This window comes from Lepidochelys olivacea (genome assembly GCF_965140295.1).
Source record: "Lepidochelys olivacea isolate rLepOli2 genome assembly, chromosome: 6".
Taxonomy (NCBI): Eukaryota; Metazoa; Chordata; order Testudines; family Cheloniidae; genus Lepidochelys; species Lepidochelys olivacea.
In genome coordinates this window covers 23,518,953-23,538,980 of record NC_140416.1, presented here as the reverse complement: position 1 = coordinate 23,538,980, position 20,028 = coordinate 23,518,953, and the positions used below count along the sequence as shown (strand labels likewise).

The following is a 20,028-nucleotide window of genomic DNA, read 5'->3' as shown; positions in this document are numbered from 1 at the left end:
TTTTGGTGAACGTGGTTTCTGAAATGTATACATTCACACATCAGTGTGTAAAGTGATGGCTTTTAGATCCTTTGGCATGAAATGTGTTGTGTTCAATGTTATTAGTACTGAGGTTTACCTGCCAGAAAGAAAATGAAGATATGATCTTGGAAGGTTTGGGCGCTGGTGGCAGAGCTTTCTTGGTAGCAGCCCTGTGCCTCTGGAAATATGTGTAAGCACGAACCTGGTTGCTTTTAGAAAGAGCAACAGGACACGTCTCTTTGCCTGTGTCTTCTCAACGTATTAAATCCTGTTTTCACAGCTCTCTACTTAAGATGCAGGCAGAACAGGAGGATGGAGGTTGGTCACTCTTACTGAGATCTTGTGTTTCAAATAAGGCATGCACACACCATGGTGACGGACCCAGAAAAAATACCAGTCTTTCTGGAATGTACCAAGTCTGTGGAGTTCAGAACAAATAAAAGGCATAGCATCTCTGTCCTGTATTTTATTAGGAAATTAACAGTCAGATTAATAACCTGAAATTACACAGTGAACCTCATTAAAAAAACAAATTCAAAATCATCACAATTATTTTTGATTTCTATAAAACATAATGCCCAGAAATAGTCCCTGTTTACATCTGTAAATTTCTAAACCCTTAAAATGATCTACTGTATAGCAGCAAGACTGAATAATTTTAACAATCGGTATAAGGAGATACAGTATGCTTTGCTCTATAATCCAACTGAGATAAAACATATTAGAAGATGAAATGTTTAAAACAAAGCCCAGACCTATTACCTATACTATCCTGTGAGCTCAATTCAATTGATATGCACAAGTATTTCATATTACTCATATGTTAAAGTGTGGTGAGGTTAACTATGTAATATTAAGTGGGGCATCAGTTTTGCAATACAGTCCAATTCCTTTCAAATGTACAGGACTAAATATTCAGATCTTTGATTTTTATATCTATTGCTACAACAGTAGAAGAGTTTGTGACCCATCTACCCTCCTCTTCATTTACCTGCAATAAACCTAGTCATTAATTTGGCCTAAATATTTGTTTTGTAATCACCATTTTCGGTCACTCTCTCAACCAGGGTGAACTTCATCCATATTTAGAGAGCCAATACAAGACTTGTGCACCATTTAAGTCCTACTGAAGCCTTCAAAGTGGATAGGCTTTGTGCTGGCTTTCTGTACGGGGTGAATTTCACTCTAAGTCACCTAAGTCCAAATCCTGCTCACCTCACTCATGTGAGTAGTCACACTGGGCCAAATTCTGCTCTCATTAATACAAAAATAAATGTGGAGGAACTCCATTAACTTCAGTGGAGTTACTCCAGATTTACACTGGCATAAATGAGGGCAGAATTTGGCCCACTGACTTCAGCAGGGACTACTTGTATGAGTGTGACAAGCGGGATTTGGAGCCTGAATGACCAAGTCAATGCGAGTCTTTGGTTTTAATGGCCGTGGTCCCCTACATTACGGCCTAAGGCTTTGGGGGTGTTGAGTATTTCCTGTTGAGAGCTGAGTGATTTGAGTCCCTGATTCAGGAAAGCACTTAGGCATGTGCTTAAGTCTATCCCTAGTCAGGAAAAAACATGCTTAAGGACTTAACGTATGTGCTTACATGCTGTACCGACTAGAGATGCATTTCTGATTGGGGCCTTGGTTCCTATGGAAGCTGTGGATGCCCAATAACTGGTGGATTCAAGCACTTGACCAGCAAGATCCAGTTGCTTTAGACTTTTGCATGTATTTACTTGTAACATTTTTGGAAATAATGCTACAGAAATTAGATATAGAAAAATATAAAAGCAGTGAACACTCGTTTTTGAAAGATCTTTCTGGACAAGCACATTTAGATAGTTGTGTTAACATTTATATATAAACTCTTTGGCAGCAGTTTTCTAGAAAGCATAATTATTTTTTTTCATTGCAATATTTTATCCTTCTCCCATGAAAACTTCGTATCTTAAAAAATCTATAGCACTGTCCTCTATAAATAGTATTGTTTCAGATTAACCACTACTTCTTCCCTGAAGAAAAACAGATTAAAAAGAAAATCTAGTTGTTATCTGGTAAGTGTTCATGTAACAGGAAAAAGAAAATAATTAACTGTGCGGTTTGTCATTCTCCAGAATGTCAGTGGTATGTTTATACAATAAAATCAACATGTTACCCCATTTTGCTTTAAAATCTAACTAGTAAAACTATATTGCTATCAGTAGATTCATAAACAGAATGCACACATTGCTATCTAAGTTCAAGTATTACTATTTTTCTTTAAAAGGAGCCACAAATTCCTTGCAATTTTGCCTGCCTTTTATATTGTTTTGGTCTTGCAGTGCCATGATGAATTGCACTCGACTGTTCTTGAACAAAATAAAAATGGAACTTAAGAGTGTACTGTGCTGTACAACACAGCACAGAGGCCTTGAGGTGTGTTAGGTTGATAAACCTTCATCTGATATGAGTGACTGTCATTGGAAGGAGTGTTTCGGAGGCTAGAAACATTGATTCAGTAGTTATGTGTGTTCCATGTGGCTGAGAAATTTAACTCTTTCCAGATTCACAACCTTCAGTTCCATTTAAAAAGGGGAAAAACAACCACCTGTATTTCTACCATATCAGGATATGTCGTCTTGGATTCTTCTTGGTATTGTCAGTTGTTCATAAGTGGGGAGGGTGTTGTTAGGGAGGAAGTGATCTGAGTTAACAGGGTTGCTTCTCTGAGATGATTCATTACTGCTTTGGCCAGCCTGCTGATTGGAAACCAGGTGATGCAGCATATCTGTAATGAGGTTCAATTTCTGGTCCATTTGCATTACCTACAAAAACAAAGCAAAACATTGTTCAGTGTCAGAATCTGAGAAAGTAATAAGAAGACATGGCATAAGTAAGACATATGAAAAATAGCTTTTTCATAATTAGCACTGGCCCGACTCCCTCCTATTCATGTAAACTTCTGTTACTGAAAGAAAACCAAGATACTGAATCCATTCATTATGATAGGAGCATATCCAAGTGTTGGTTTGAGAGAGGCTTGTTAATATTCTAGCTAGGAATGTACAAGTGCTAGAGGAATCAGGTTCTTAAAGAGCAAGATCCACATGTCAAAAGGGAACTGGGAAGCAGAACTTAGTGCTGAAGAGCATAATTAAAAGTGTTTTTTTTAAAAAGAGCATAAAGACAAACTTCTAAAATGTCTGTCTGTGCTAACTGCTTTAATATGCAAATTCCTGCTCTACTTGGAATTATCTTTTTGTCAGACACAACTTGTAACTGAAACTTGTATTGTGTTCTTTGGGCCAAATTCCCAATGGCATAACAACCCCTTGATGTGACCCCAGGCCACAAAATGCCAAGCAGTCCCCTGCCTGAGGGGAAATCCCTGCTGGTGCAAATGCATGGTAGCCAGGTCCTACGTCTGTGCCCACTCCCAGTCCAACTTAGTAGGTTTATTGGGGTGGTAGAGAGGGGGGTGCACAGGGTGTTGTGGAACTCTGTTTTGACAAACCAATCCTCCATTGGCATTGGGTCCATTAAAGGCTCTTTGTCAATGGTGCATTTTAGAGCAGCCCCGTAGCTGCTCTAGTTTGCACTGGGGCCAGGGCTAACCTCAGAATCAGGGAGAAATAACTAGCTCCCTACTGCCCCTTCCCACCCCACCTCATAGCTCCACTGTACATAAATTTCTTCTACTTTTATTTCAAAAAATATTTAAAAAAGAGAATCTGCTGTTTCAAGAAATATAATGGCTGGCCCATGCCAGGTGACTTGGACTCGCAGGGCTCGGGCTAGGAGGCTGTTTATTTGTGATGTAGACATTTGGGCTCAAAGTGAAGCCCGGTCTCTAGGACTCTGCAAGGTGAAAGGATCCCTTAAACAGGAAGTCCCTTAAACAGCCCCTTATCCCAAGCCCCATGATTGCGAGTCAGCTGGCATGGGCTGGCCGCAGGTGTCTAATTGCAGTACAGACGTACCCTCACAGAGCTATAATTTGAGAGTCTGGTTTCCCCCTTTCTTCAGTGAGAAAGTAATCTGTAGCAACCCTTTACATGGATAAAATACTTTCCCCTCTATTTCACATCAGCTGTGCTGGCTGTGCATTGAGGGGGCAGATTCAAAGCTACACCCACCCCCTGCCCACCTACATAAGCAGCAGAGTAATAGTCCTATAGAGGCTGCTGTTCTGCAACACAAGTAGCCTGCTTAGGGCAGCAAGAAACAAACCACAATATTGCCCTATTTGGATCCAGAGATCATAGCAGTCCTAAGATACTAAGAAGAGATACAATTATACACAAAAAGATGTAGCAGATTTTAGAAAAAGAAAAGAAAAAAATAACTTGATGAATGATGACAGAAAAATTATTGCTCAGAATATCTGCTGGAAAGTAGTGAAAGGTATTTAAACCAGCACACGGTGAAGCAATCTATGTATGTCTGGCTATCATCCAAGTAGCAAACAGGATGGTAAACGACAATAAGACTGAGTAAAACACCAATATACCTGGATAATTTCAAAAGACGCTACAATGTTTTTCCACTGTAGAGAAAGTGCTGTTTTTAATCAAATGCTTTGTACAACGAGTGGGGAAGCAGATATAGAAAATTCAAAAATATGAGGTGCCAGGGATTTATACTTTGCAGCTGTTTTTGAAAACATTAGTCAATGCATCCTAGCTGGTACAGAAAACACTGGAAAGACTGGATGGAAATGGCAGTTGAAAGATGAGATCCTTAAAATGAAGAAGTTCAAGAACATATTATGAAAAACTTCTAGAAGGAAGCAGAGATGGAAAATGGTGGAGTTTTACTAAGCTTTGGTTTCAATCTATTAAACACTGGTACATTCCCTCAGAGAAAGGTGTATCTTCTCCGAAATGCATCCATTGTGGACGGTCCATTGAGGATGCTTCAGGGCATGATAGAAAGCACAGAGTTGGCGTGCATAATATCTCAATCCCGCATCCCCCACTGCCTGAATATCACTTGTAGGATATTTCTATCACTTTCCCTGGCCCATTTGATTAAACTTTGAAGAAGTCATCACCGAAAGCTACAGTCTAATAGCCGTCTTAAGATGCTAAGGGATAACTATTTCTATAAACAGAAATGTCATTTACTTAAGTATCCTAATTTCTGAGAACTGTGCACAGACTTCTCTCTCTCTCTTCTCCCCCATACTCCCTCTCCTCAAACAGGGATCTCAACAGAGGAAACTCTGATCAAAAATGTACAGAACAGTATAGATTCATAGAATATCAGAGTTGGAAGGGACCTCAGGAGGTCATCTAGTCCAACCCCCTGCTCAAAGCAGGACCAATCCCCAGTTGTGCTCCAGAACCCTAAATGGCCCCCTCAAGGATTGAAATCACAACCCTGGGTTTAGCAGGCCAATGCTCAAACCACTGAGCTATCCCTCCCCCCTAAATTGATGGTGCTCTTGCAATGGTGAGCTATTCAGCACGACAGTGGATTGGACTGAGGTTCTTCAACAGCTGTGCATCCCAGGGATGAAGATACGGAAGAGTAAGTGAGATATGAATACCCTTGCTCGGAATCAATTCCTGGAGATAATTTTCTCTACGGAACCAAGGTTAGCTGCTGCAGCTGTGCAGTGCAGGAGGCCCACAGAAGCAGAAGAAAGGCTAATTATTATTGAGCTGAGTCATATGAGATTAAAAATAAAGTCCTTACTCCATGCCCCTGCTTATCTGTGTAAGCCTTTAGAACCACAGGACAGAGTTTGTAAAATGAGGTGGGGCTAGTTGGTTTTATTTATTGGCCTTTAATCTGTTCTATTTTTAAATAAAGAAAAACTTTTCCTAAGTGAATTTAGTGCCCGTGAAGGGCTTGATCCAAAGCCCATTGAAGTCAATGGAAGTCTTTGGAAGTCATAACTTTCCACTGACTTCAGTGGGCTTTGGATCAGACTCATAAACAGCTGGGTTGACCGCTCCAGAGGCTAACCCCTTCCTTCAGATATTGCAGGGAATGGGGAGATTTAAGTTTTCCTGTGCTGCTTCACTCATGTGGCTCATCCCTGTCAACCTTTACCCTCTGTTGAGTCTGCCAATGGGTGTCTTCCATGAGGAACTTGGCTAAGACCAACAATATATTTCATGAAAGCTAAAGAACACCCATCAGAAGGTGAAAGTTTTGTGTTGCCATTAGCCTTTGATGTATTGGAACCAGCGGCCCTGTGGCGAAAGACTCACATGCTAGCTTTCCTCAGTCTTCCTGTTTTCATCCAAATATTAATCCATAATGTATCTCTGCAAACTACTATTCATTTGCTTCCGTCAAAGAGAATTGCACTAGTTACAAAACTATTACAGTGAAGTAGTAGGAATAGTGCCTTACTTATGAAACTGGATTTCAATACATTTAACATATCTTGTATAGAAATGTAAGATTTCCCCTTGAACCATACTTTCAAACACATTTACTTGATTAGAAATTAACTATGGTGCCAAAAAGTGTAATAAAACCAAAGCAAACAGAAAAACTGCTGATGTTAGTGTAATCTCAACTCCTCTGGACAACTCTGATCCTTTTACTTAAAACAGCAAACTGTGCTCGTAAAACTGAAAAATAACTCACACTGATTTTGTTTCTTTTATGTAAACACCAAAGAAAGTGCTATTGGCAGGCTTGAGTTTTATAGAAAAAGAATATGCAAAGTGTATGTGATCAGATGCTCTATATGCAACTCATTTTCACTGTTTGTATGTTTGCATGCTGGGAGCAGGCAAGCAGTGGTTTGAAATCTTTTTTTGGAAATTACACACTGACATTAATCTGAAGTCACACACAGGAGTTTCTATGGATGAAAGCAGCATTCCCTCCCACAAGAATAAATGCCCTCTCCTTAAAAAAGTCGTGTGACCAAGATTCATAAATTGACTTCAATCAAGTTAAGCAGATTTATACCATTTTAGGATCTAGCTCATAGAAACAAATCTAAATCTTCATGAAGATACATTAAACTGAAATCGTACAATAATAGCTTTGCTCAAAGACTGATGGTTCAGAGAGCAAATCTGGGATCACTCATCATGAGCAAATGTTACAACTATATTTACTCTCTCACTCTGAAAAAGTTATAGGGGTGTGTGATTCACCATGAATCACAAGTACTCTTCACTATGAACCACAAGGTACTCTTATGGCATGTTTTCAGAAAAAGCTGTTTTGTTCTACATAGTCAGAAATAAAATGACATGCCACCTTTCAAAAAGGTACCAAAAAGCATTCCAGGAGGTGTTAGTGAACAAGACAGAAATTATTCTTGTTGGAGGGGTGGGGTGGGGGGAAGTCAAGAGTAATTTGTTTTAAAATTCAATAGACCTTTATACTCTTTGCATTTTAAAGATTCTGTAATTTTAAGCATCCATGACAAACTTACAGTCAAATTCAGAAAATGAATTATAACAATTAAGCAGATAATAGTCTAGTGTGAAAGCCTCACTCCCACTCTGGCTCCTTGACACCAGGTAAAAAGGTCGCAGTGACAAAAAGGAGGCTGTAATAGCCCCGGTTGCAGCCGGATGAGGATTCCCTGATGCAGCCACCATGGAAGGCTGCCTTCTGAGGAGCCAGCTGCAAACCCTGATGTAGGGAATGAGCTGGGGGAGCGGCTGGGGCAGGAGAAATGTGTGGGGGAGCAGTGCTGTCAGCTGTGGAGAGTTAGGGCAGTGCTGTGGCTCACAGGGATAACTTAGACAGCCCCCCAGGTTTCCTATATTATGCTAAGGGTCCTGGAACAGCTCAGGATCGGGAGGGTGAAAATGAATGAAAGCTGCTTTAGCTCCTCCTACCCTTTGCTCTGAGTTCTGTCTCTCTTAGAAGCAGAGCTTAGAATCACCCCTCAAGTTTTTATTTAAAGCAATTACTTTAGCAAAAAATTAAAGAGATCTTCCTCTGTAGAAGTTAGGACAAAAATGCTGGGGCATAATTATTTGTGTTCTTAACACAGTTGAATGATGCAACAGACACCTTGGATTGACACAGCAGAAATGTTCAGCACACACAGTATCTGCATAATGCTATTCAGTTAAATCTAGTGACTGCATTTGTGCTTAGAACAGGAACACAGGAAAAGTGTAAACAGACACACAGTAGTAGCAGAATGTAGGCTACACATTGCTAAATGAACACTTGGATCTTAATACCAAATATCCGATGGTTTCTAAAGACCAGCGTCCTGATTCTGCAACCCTTACTTATTTTGAGTAGTAATTATTTTGTGAGAATAGTCACTGAGGGCTTATCTACACCACGCAGTTTTTAGAGACAAGGCTGTGTCGACACAGCCTTGTCGCTAAAAGTCAGGGAGTGTAAACGCTCTTTTTTGGTACTTTGTTGGCACTTTTGCCAACAAAATACTTCCAGCCCCGTGAGCGGCGTTAGCTTTGTTGGGAGGAGAGTGCTTCTGCCGACAAAGCTGCGTTCACAAGTGTGTCGGCAAAACTTTTGTCTTTTGCGGGGGCGGGGGGGGGGGAGCTTTTTAAAGTACCCATGAAAGATAAAAGTTTTGTCTACAACTTCGCAGTGTAGACAAGCCCTGAGTTTAATGGGACTATAGATTACCCATGTAAGTACTAGTCAATGTGTTTAAGGGTTCTGGAAGAGGTCGGTAGGTCTTATACTCCCTTATGGCTTCCTATTGAAAAGTAGCTCACTGTTCTTTGTGTGCTGTATCTCACAGCCATGATTTACTCCTAATTCTTTGGTCCTCTGAAGAGAAACTCCACTTTTAGTTGCTCCTTGTGCTGTGTCACTGCAGAATCCTCTCTCCATTCTTCACTCAATACCAAATTCTGGAATAATCCAACATTTTCTCTGACAAAATCAAACTTTTCTGTTCACTTTGGGAATCACGCAATCATATTCAGATGGGCAAGATTCTCAATTGAAGGGAAGATCGCAACAGCAAGACTCACAGGATTCCTTAAATTAGTTTATGCAAGCACATGTGGAAAGGATCCTGCATCAAACTGTAAAGCTTTCTATACTGCCCTGTGGAAAAGGAATGGTATATCTGGAGCTAAACTTCCGTTTGCAAGCCATTGTTCTAACTGGCTAAATTATTTTGTGGTATCAGATGTCTAGTCTGTTACATATTTTATGTAGGTTTCTTGATAATACATGGAGAAGTTCCAGAGACCCAGTTCTCTAGTTCCTTTCTTATCTATTTAGCCATTTGTAGTATCTGAGCACATAAAGAAGCTTGTGTTTAATTCTGCATTTGCTCCCATCCAAATGACAATGGAAACTTGGGTTTCCAGTACAGTTTTTTGGTTATATCAAGGGTAGGAAATGGAAAAGGAATAGAAATCTTGGTAGCACATTAATTTCATTCCTTCTATTCTACCTGTGGCAACTAGTGGTAGAAATCTGATTTGTTTAATGGTTTCAGTATTATTATAGAGGTTCTTATTGATCAGTTGTGGTTCCAAGACATCAGAAACCTTCTTTATTCCAGTTACAGGACTCAAGATTCCGGAGAATTGGTGCCCTCTTATCAGAGCTCCTGATTTAGATTTGTTTACTTTGTAGTCAGAGATTAGGTTGAATGCTTGCAGTAGGCTAACGCCAGTCACTGAGGCATTTATAGGAGAATATCATCTGCATGAAGAGAGATTTTCTTCTCCAGACCATCTATACTTTCCCCTGAGAGGAGTTGTCCAAAGAAGGGTGGTCTGTGTGGGGTGGGTGGGGGACCGGGGAAGTCAGACCAAAGCGGAAACCCTCTCCCTTGATACAACAAATCCTGGCCTTAGAAAAAGAAACACCTGAACATTTGAGCAAAAATTAGGAAGTTTTATGTGCTTTACGTAACATGTTTCTTTGCTAGTCAATAAAAATAATAGTCACCATAGCAACTGCCACATAAAAATGCTACCTTCGAAAAAGAAAGCACCTTCAGAAATAAAGACACTTGCTACATACCATGTTGTATTTTATAAAACTCACAAGGCCTAAAGAAAAGGAGTACTTGTGGCACCTTAGAGACTAACCAATTTATTTGAGCATGAGCTTTCGTGAGCTACAGCTCACTTCATCGGATGCATACTGTGGAAACTGCAGAAGACATTATATACACAGAGACCATGAAACAATACCTCCTCCCACCCCACTCTCCTGCTGGTAATAGCTTATCTAAAGTGATCACTCTCCTTACAATGTGTATGATAATCAAGTTGGGCCATTTCCAGCACAAATTCAGGTTTTCTTACCCTCCGAAACCCCCCCCCCCCACAACTCACTCTCCTGCTGGTAATAGCCCATCCAAAGTGATCACTCTCTTTAAAATGTGTATGATAATCAAGGTGGGCCATTTCCAGCACAAATCCAGGTTTTCTCACCCCCCCACCCCCCTCCAAAAACCACACATACAAACTCACTCTCCTGCTGGTAATAGCTTATCCAAAGTGACCACTCTCCTCACAATGTGTATGAAAATCAAGGTGGGCCATTTCCAGCACAAATACAGGTTTTCTCACCCCCCCTCCCCCTTTTTTTTTCTTAAAAAACCACACACACAAAAACTCACTTTCCTGCTGGTAATAGCTTATCCAAAGCGACCACTCTCCCTACAATGTGCATGATAATCAAGGTGGGCCATTTCCAGCACAAATCCAGGTTTTCTCACCCCCCCCCACCCCCATACACACACAAACTCACTCTCCTGCTGGTAATAGCTCATCCAAAGTGACCACTCTCCCTACAATGTGCATGATAATCAAGGTGGGCCATTTCCAGCACAAATCCAGGTTTTCTCACCCCCCCACCCCACACAAACTCACTCTCCTGCTGGCAATAGCTCATCCAAACTGACCACTCTCCTTACAATGTGCATGATAATCAAGGTGCGCCATTTCGAGCATAAATCCAAGTTTAACCAGAACGTCGGGGGGGGGGGTGTAGAAAAAACAAGGGGAAATCAGGTAGCCTATTTCCTCTTGTTTTTTTCTACCCCCCCCTCCCCCGACGTTCTGGTTAAACTTGGATTTATGCTGGAAATGGCCCACCTTGATTATCATGCACATTGTAAGGAGAGTGGTCAGTTTGGATGAGCTATTGCCAGCAGGAGAGTGAGTTTGTGTGTGTGTGTGGGGGGTGTGTGTGAGAAAACCTGTATTTTTGCTAGAAATGGCCCACCTTGATTATCATACACATTTTAAAGAGAGTGGTCACTTTGGATGGGCTATTACCAGCAGGAGAGTGAGTTTGTGTGGGGGGGAGGGCGGAGGGTGAGAAAACCTGGATTTGTGCTGGAAATGGCCCAACTTGATGATCACTTTAGATAAGCTATTACCAGCAGGAGAGTGGGGTGGGAGGAGGTATTGTTTCATGGTCTCTGTATATATAATGTCTTCTGCAGTTTCCACAGTATGCATCCGATGAAGTGAGCTGTAGCTCACGAAAGCTCATGCTCAAATAAATTGGTTAGTCTCTAAGGTGCCACAAGTACTCCTTTTCTTTTTGTGAATACAGACTAATACGGCTGTTACTCTAAGGCCTAAAGGTAACCCTCCTGCACAAAGCTATCAGTGTCAATCTCTCCCTCACTTTGAGGATACTAACAGTTTTGTCAGTAAAGGGAGACTGGTGTTGCTCCAGTCTCGCTCCACAATTTTATAGCTCTAAAATAGGAACGCCTGAATGCAGGTTTTTTTTTTTATTAGTAACTGTTAAATCACTGCTACCAAGTCTCCATTAATCAGTGCATGACAACGTGTGTTTTTAAGTGTGCAATGGTGACTGTGGAGTGGAAAGAAACTTCCAACTCACCAGGTGTGGATCAGAGCTCAAACACAACTTGGATTACAGTGAGGTATTTTCTGTACATATAAGCCAAGCATTGGCTCTGGTTCCTAGGGACTTATCTGGATAACAGGCTGAACTGCCGAGCTGTTAAAAAGGACTTGACTTGATACTATAAATTCCTCACGCACTCTAAGGAAATTAAGTTTTGTCACATACTTTTCTTAACTTTGGCACAAAGTTAACAAATTGATAAACCAGTTTCTGAAAACCAACACCCGATTTTCTTGGATGGTACCACACACTATATCAAACACCAACATCTGGCCATTTGATTAATGGCTGTAGGGCTCTTAGCATTTTAAAATAATGTTTTCTTGACCACTGTTCAGCTTCTCCAGTAAAATCTTTAAGGCTCCTGATATTCAAGCTACGGGTAAAGAGCAAATAGGGTAATATTTTAAAATGAGATGTTTAGCTTTATTAAAATTGAGGGAGGAGTAGGAAAAAGGAAATCTTAGTAAGATGGGTTTTAGTCATAAGAAAGGCTATTGAAAAATAAGAGTCACTGATTGTGATCTCACTTACTAAAGCGTAAATATATCTAAGGTACTTTACATGGTCCCCATCACCACAGTACTGGAGTGCTTCACAATCTTTAATGTGTTTATCCTCAACTCTTCTGTGAGGTAGGTAAGCACTGTCCTCTCCATTTTACACATGGGAAACTGAGGCACAGAGAGACTAAGTAAAAAGTTGCCCACAGTCACACAGGAAGTCTGTGGCAAAGCAGGGTCTTGAACCAAGGTCTCCCAGGGGTCCCCCAACCTAGGCTTATGCCCTAACCACAATTCCTACTCTCCCAAATGCTGAACTGAATGAAACCAATGGAGTTAGCCCTGTGTTTAGCACTGATATGATCTCTTACACTTACATTTCTTTACTAAATAAAAATGTCTCATAGCTTTGACCTTGCAGGTTTTATGTGAACTAAAATTACAACTGCTTGAGGCCTTTATTCAGAAACCCCAAGGGAAAAACAAACTCCACAAGTTTATGCTAAATAATCCAATTCTTATTTGTTACATAGTAGTAATTCAGCACAGTTTATTTAACATGGACAGATTTGTGCAATATTTTTGGGAGAGGATAGAGAGCTATTTTAATGCTATTTTTCAGAGAGCCATATGAGATTCCTCTTTAATTCAGCTACGTGACAAATAATAAAAGACTTGCTCTGACAAATTAAACACACAAAATCACTTTGAAAAAAAAAATTAAACGCTGCACCCTCAGAATCTGTGACTTGCATGGAAACCAGCACTGAACATGTGTAGCATGTTTGAATGACTGCACCTTTTAAACACTGATCTCTGCAATTTCCAGGAGGTAAATAACTCATCAGGAAAGCTAGAGGAATGACATGTGCTCTTCCCCATGATGCACAATCAGATAAAACACTTTATATAGTACGAGAATAAGGAATATTGTACAATGGAATAGAAGTCCTTCATAGACTATCTTTGATCCTTTCTGGCCACCCACACAAATTCATCTACACTCCTTTATGTGTGCATGTTTCTGACAATGGTTGGAATGGCAAGCACAACATGTAACTGTTAAAAGAGACTGTGATGCTGTACTATACATTCTTTATGGAAATATGCTTATGATATAGATATGGCATAACAGATATAGTTTATGCAAGATGTGTCATGTAAGGTATCATTGGAAAGGTTATGATTTACTGAATATGATTATCCAATTTGTATGCTTGTATCATTTCTGTATCTGACGTTAGGAATATTGACCATGTAGCTGTATTTCAGATGTGTTACTTTGGGTGACACCCACAACTAGCCCTTCAGGTACAACAATGAAAAGCTAGACAGGGCTGATGGCCCATCAGCAAAGACAATGGACTGTGAAAGAGTTTAGTCTTCCTGTGGACGCTCCACACAGCCCACGAGTAATGGCTGCTACGACCCTGCAGAGACATGTGACTGAGCCACCTAGTACTAGACCCTCCACCTTGCCCACCACCCCCATGTTGGAATGCCAGTGTTTTTCCACTGGCAGACGAAGGGTTCCCGCCATACACAAAAGCTATAAAAGGCAGGGGATGGACATCATCATGGTTCTCCTCTGCCTCCCCGCCCAAAGAGACACGGGGAGACACCTGGAAGCAAGAACTGAACTGGGGGGAGAAGAGTTGAGCCCAGGCTGGAAGGATGTCTAGCCTGTGAGTAATAATTCCTGAAGTTTCAAGCTGCAGGCCAGTGCAGCTGGCTTTCAAGACTCTCTATAAGCTGCCTGTGACAATATTTAGGATGAGAAATTGCTATTTTTAGCCAATTTCTTTCGTGAATCAAGCTTAGTTTGTGTGTTTTGTTTTATTTGCTTAGTAATCTGCTTGTATCCCTTTGACCACTTAAAATCTGCCTTTCATAGTTAATAAAATTTGTTTTGTTTATTATTAAACCCAGTTTGTGCAACTTATAAATGGAGGGGACAAGAAGGTGTACATATTTCTCTTCACACTGAGGAAGAGGGCAAATTTTTATGAGCTTGTGCTGTGCAGATTTTTCTATACAGCGCAATACAATATACGTTTGGGTTTATCTCCCAAAAGTGGTGTGCATGCGAGTACAGGGTGAATCCTCTCACACAGAGCTGACTTCAGTCTGTGTCTGCAGCTGGGTGTGGCCCTACCTGTGTGTGTGTGCTGCAAGAGATCCTAATTCAGAAAAACAGGAAGAGGGAATCCAGGCTGGTGGAGCAGGAGAGGCTCAGTAAAACCCCATCAGGTTTTTAGTACATCAGTACATCAGGTATCATCAGGGTGGGTCCAACTGTCACAGAGATCTGCGAAGAAATCTGTCTTTTCGTATGTGTGTTTGTGGCTTCTTGATCATGTAGAAAAAAGGCCCCAAAGCCTGGATGACTCAAACTGGCAGGGCTATGGCATGACATATACAGAAGAGGAAAACGTGGTTAACTGAGATGGGATGTGATTTTTAATAAGGTTTAGTTTTATGTTTGGCTTTGTTAAGGATGTTATTAAGGATCTAAAAAATCTCTGTCTTTTGTTAATGACTGAGCAGTTCACATGTCTAGGTCATTTAAGAAGGGTTCCAACAAAACCAGGGAACAACTAATAGTCCGTAGAAACTTTTTTTTTCCTTTAAAGAAGATTCCTTTAAAACCTTCTTTATATGTTGTAAAAAAATAAAAATAAAAATTAGGGTTGTCAAGCGATTAAAAAAATTAATCTCGATTAATCGCACTGTTAAACAATAGAATGCCATTTATTTTAAATATTTTTGGATGTTTACTACATTTTCACATATATTCATTTCAATTACAACACAGAATACAAAGTGTGCAGTGCTCTCTTTATATTTATTTTTGATTACAAATATTTGCACTGTAAAAACCAAAAAAAAAAAGTATTCTTCAATTCACCTCTGTAGTGCAATCCACTGTAGTGCAATCTCTTCACCATGACAGTTGAACTTACAAATGTAGAATTATGTACAAAAAAACCCAGAAATCAAAAATAAAACAATGTGAAACTTTAGCGTCTACAAGCCCATTCAGTCCGACTTCTTGATCAGCCATTCACTCCAACAAACAAGGTTGGTTACAATTTGGAGGAGATAATGCTGCCTGTTTCTTGTTTACAATGTCATCTGAAAGTGAGAACAGGCCTTCACATGGCACTGTTGTAGCTGGCGTTGCAAGATATTTACATGCCAGATGCGCTAAAGATTCATATGTCCCCTTCATGCTTCAACCACCATTCCAGAGGACATGCTTCCATGCTGATGATGCGTTCTACTTGATAACGATCCAAAGTGGTGCGGACTGACCATGTTCATTTTCGTCATCTGAGTCAGACGCCACCAGCAAAAGGATGATTTTCTTTTTTGGTGATTTGGGTTCTGTAGTTTCCACATCAAAGTGTTGCTCTTTTAAGACTTCTAAAAGTCCACATCTCATCCCCTTTCAGATTTTGGACGGCACTTCAGATTCTTAAACCCTGGGTTGAGTACTGTAGCTATTTTTAGAAATCTCACATTGGTACCTTCTTTGCATTTTGTCAAAGTGTTCTGAAAATGAACATGCACTGGGTCATCATCTGAGTCTGCTATAACATGAAATATATGTAGAATGCGGGTAAAACAGATCAGGAGACATACTATTCTCCCCCCAAGGAGTACAGTCACAAAATTAATTGATGCATTATTTTTTTAACGAGCATCATCAGCATGGAAGCATGTCCTCTGGAATGGTGGCCGAAGCATGAATGGGCATATCTGGCACGTAAATACCTTGCAACGCCGGCTACAAAAGTGCCATGTGAATGTCACTTCTCACTTTCAGGTGATGTAAATAAGAAGCAGGCAGCAGTATCTCCTGTCAATGTAAACAAACTTGTTTGACTTAGTGATTGGCAGAATAAGAGGTGGGACTGAGTGGACTTGTAGGCACTAAAGTTTTACACTGTTTTGTTTTTGAGTGCAGTTATGTAACCAAAAAAAAAATCTGCATTTGCAAGTTACACTTTCATGATAAAGAGATTGCACTTCAGTACTTATATGAGGTGAATTGAAAAATACTATTTCTTTTGTTTATCATTTTTACAGTGCAAATATTTGTAATAAAAATAATAATATAAAGTGACCATTGTGCACTTTGTATTGTAATTGAAATCAACATCCAAAAATATTTAATAAATTTCAATTCATATTCTATTGTTATAAGTGCAATGAATTGCAAATAATTTTTTAAATCACGATTAATTTTTTGAGTTAATCGTGTGAGTTAACTGCGATGAATTAACAGCCCTAATAAAAATTTTAAAAGGTACAAACACATAATTTGCAGGTTGCTTTTATAAGAGTCTCTGAAAATATGACACAATGAAAATGATTTAACATATTGCAGCATCTTAATCATCTTTAAATTGAACTGATTCTAAGAGGAACCTGATGTGCTTTAGGAATTATTGCTCCCACCTATAGCTATTGCAAATGTGCAGAACCATTTTCAGACTAAAGTGATTTTACGCCCTAAAATGGTCCATAATTTCAAATCCATCCAACATCAGTGGGCTGATTTTTAAAGCTGAGCCCCTCACGCATTTATTTCTCAAGCATAGCCTCACAGACAGAACCACTTTGGTAGCCCAAGAAGATGGCAGTTTGCTTTTCCTCCCCAATTCCTATCAAGGAGGTGGGGGTTGGATTCACTCACGCAAATAGGAAGGGTACCCAAATGGGGCCAGCACTAAGAACTCCCTCTTGGCTACTGGTGGATCACATGTAGCCTCTCCATTGCATGCAAAGGGCTATTAAAGCTTCCTGCCCTAATAAAAGCAGAGGATTCAAAAGCTAGCACACAGCGCTCAGTATGAGGAATGGGGCTCTTTCACCACACAAGGGGTCCTCTTGGTCCAGAGAATCAGAAGAAGAAGGGGCTATCCTGTGCCAGAGATCTGTTCTCACAGTCACAGGGACAGGAGAGGTAAAAGGAAGTGGTGTCCTGGCTCAGAAGAAACCCCCAATCAAAATGCCATCACAGCAGCAGAAGCCATCTGGGCTCCAAAAGTACCTTCTATCCAACTGAGAGCAAGCAAGATCAGAAGGTCTCCTGGTGTAAAGATCCCCCTTCTAATGAGCAGGTCAGTGGGACATTACTGGGGAAAGAGGGACAGTCATGGGAGGGTGAAATACATTTGGGACTGGGATTGCTAGAGTGAAAGTGATCTTGGGGGCGTTTTTATCAGGGATAGGAAGGGACTCAGGAGGCCAAAGGGATAAAAAGGATGAGAAGTGGATGAATGTAGGGACACCCAAAGGACCAAAAGGCGGATATAAGAATGAGGACTGGGAGGTAAATGGAAGGAGGAGATGGGCATGATGGGGATCTGAGTACCAAGTGATATCAGTAAGCAGGAGAGGGATGGGAGAAACTCAGGAAAGAGAGAAGTGGTGGGGGAAAGAGAGCTGGAGGATTGGTGAGGACATTAAAGTTCTCCTTGGAATGAAAGAGACATGGGGAAGAATAAGGAATAGTGACAGGATAGCCAGGGTGGGAGAAGGAACAGAAATAATAAAAATGGGGAAAGAAAGCAGGTAGAAAAGTGAGAAGAAAAAAAAAACCAGAATGGAGAAAAGGGAAAATAAGAAAAACAGAGGACAGAAGGAGAAAAAGAAGGGAATTAAGGAATGGGAAATGGAAAGAAAAAGCAAGACTAAAATCAGTAGTAGGGTTAATAGGTTCCTATGTATCTGATGTATCCCTTCTGCAGAGATGAGGACTGCTGAGCATGCTGTGGCAATAAAAGGGCACAGCTCTGCACTGGGGAGGAGACAGGCATAGGTTGAACTGGCATAGGTTGGGGATCCTGATGAAAAACGGGTGGGAGAACCAGGAGACCTCAGGGACTGTGAAGACAATGCATCACCATGCACCAATGTAGGGCCCTGGCATAGAGATGCAAATATTGCAACCTTGCCTCACAGCATAATTCGGTAAAGCGGGTTGGAAAAATGGGCATTTCCTCACCTATTCCCCAAAAATTTAAAAGAAAGCTAACAAAAATGTGTTTTTGCTGACATTTAAATGTCAACTTTGTTGAAAAAGCTGGAAGTTGTCTGGTTTTGACAAAAAGTTGAAATTCCAATTTTTTGTGAAAACATTTGGCTTATCAAAAACCCAATTTTCTGTTGAAAAACAATTTAGACAGAATTTTTTGACTATCCCTAAACTGGAGTTTGGGGGAGGGAATCCCTCTGACACCAGCCGATAACTGGTCTCACAGCCCCAAACAAATGCCCAAATGCTTACAAAGTTAATGGGCAATCAGAGGGTTACAACCATGCAATTAAAATTTGTGATTGAGTTTTGTTGTAGATAAATCAGACATGACTTAAAATACATGGAAATTCTCAGGCTAGGACACTGTCCCAAATCTGCAGTCTTTGGACTGAGCACAAGCCTCAAGATGCAGCCTACTCTACAGAGAAATTAAAAAAATCTCTGACCTTTGTAAACCCTTTCTTCTGACACACGTCATAACCAGAAGATTGAAAACAGATAGACTGTAGATAGAAAGTAGAGCTAGGATTTAAAGTGCTGCTTTTCTTGTTCATAAAGTTAGGGAATGTTAAAAGTATGGGATATTTAGTGGAACTTGTTCTTCTAAATTACTTAGATACTTTTGAAAACCCCACCTTTTGTCTACAGAGATATAGCAATTGTCATGCTGAAACAGACCAATGGTTCACTGAATGTAGTGTCCTGTTTCCAACAGTAGCCTTTATCAGATCCTACCAAGGAAGATAAAATTCCCCTCCACTGCCAATAGAAAATCTAGGATTTTTCTGTAATTTACTGTGACAGAATGTACCCCTGTATTCACACCCTACACACTATTGTAATAATCTTTGTACAAAGTATACCTTGTAAGGTATCATCTGAAAGCTCATAATTTGCTGATCGGTATCATCCTGATATGTATGTGAAGTTAAAAGATGGTGGTATGGTGGTGTTAACACATATTCCAAACTGAGATTAGCAGACAGGTCTGGCTCAAACAAAGGAATGTGTGCTCTGCTTAATTTGCATTTAAGCAGTAAACGGAGTCATTAAGCAGGAAGGGAAACAAAGGAAGCTCAAACAGGTGAGGAAAAAGTAGCAGGGAACATCCTTTCACATAGATTCTGTCTCCTGAATCTCAGCTGCAAATGTTTTTCAAGAAGGGCACTGACTCTATAAAAAGGAGGGACAAATACCCCAAAGCACCCCCGCCCCCAGCCCATCGCACTGATGGCACCTGAAGTGACAAAGGAAGCAATGATTGGGTACTGGGGGAAGGGGTCCGGACCTAAAAAGTTTGGTCAGTAAAATATGAAGGAATAGTCTCTCCTTGACCAATCACATCTTCCCTTCCAAATGTGGACCTTACCTTTAAAACTGAGAGATCATCATCTTTACGATAAGGGAATGACAACAAAACCACTACCAATTTATAGACAATATCATCTCACATCTACCAAGAGCCTTTAATTTCAAAGGTTTCAGAGTAACAGCCATGTTAGTCTGTATTCGCAAAAAGAAAAGGAGTACTTGTGGCACCTTAGAGACTAACAAATTTATTTGAGCATAAGCTTTCGTGAGCTACAGCTCACTCCACTGAATGCATCCGATGAAGTGAGGTGTAGCTTACGAAAGCTTATACTCAAA

At 40.4% G+C, this 20,028-nt stretch overlaps 1 protein-coding gene across 1 annotated transcript in view; it reads right to left on the bottom strand.

Annotated features, from left to right (window-relative positions):
• Nucleotides 1–571: 571 nt before the first annotated feature.
• The window catches only part of KCNQ1 (potassium voltage-gated channel subfamily Q member 1), a 544,480-nt gene continuing 525,023 nt past the window's right edge, over nt 572–20,028 (bottom strand). The window contains exon 16 of the mRNA XM_084632327.1: nt 572–2,825. Coding sequence (XP_084488453.1) covers nt 2,625–2,825 — 201 coding nt within the window. The 3' untranslated portion in view covers nt 572–2,624. The remainder of the gene's footprint in view (nt 2,826–20,028) is intronic.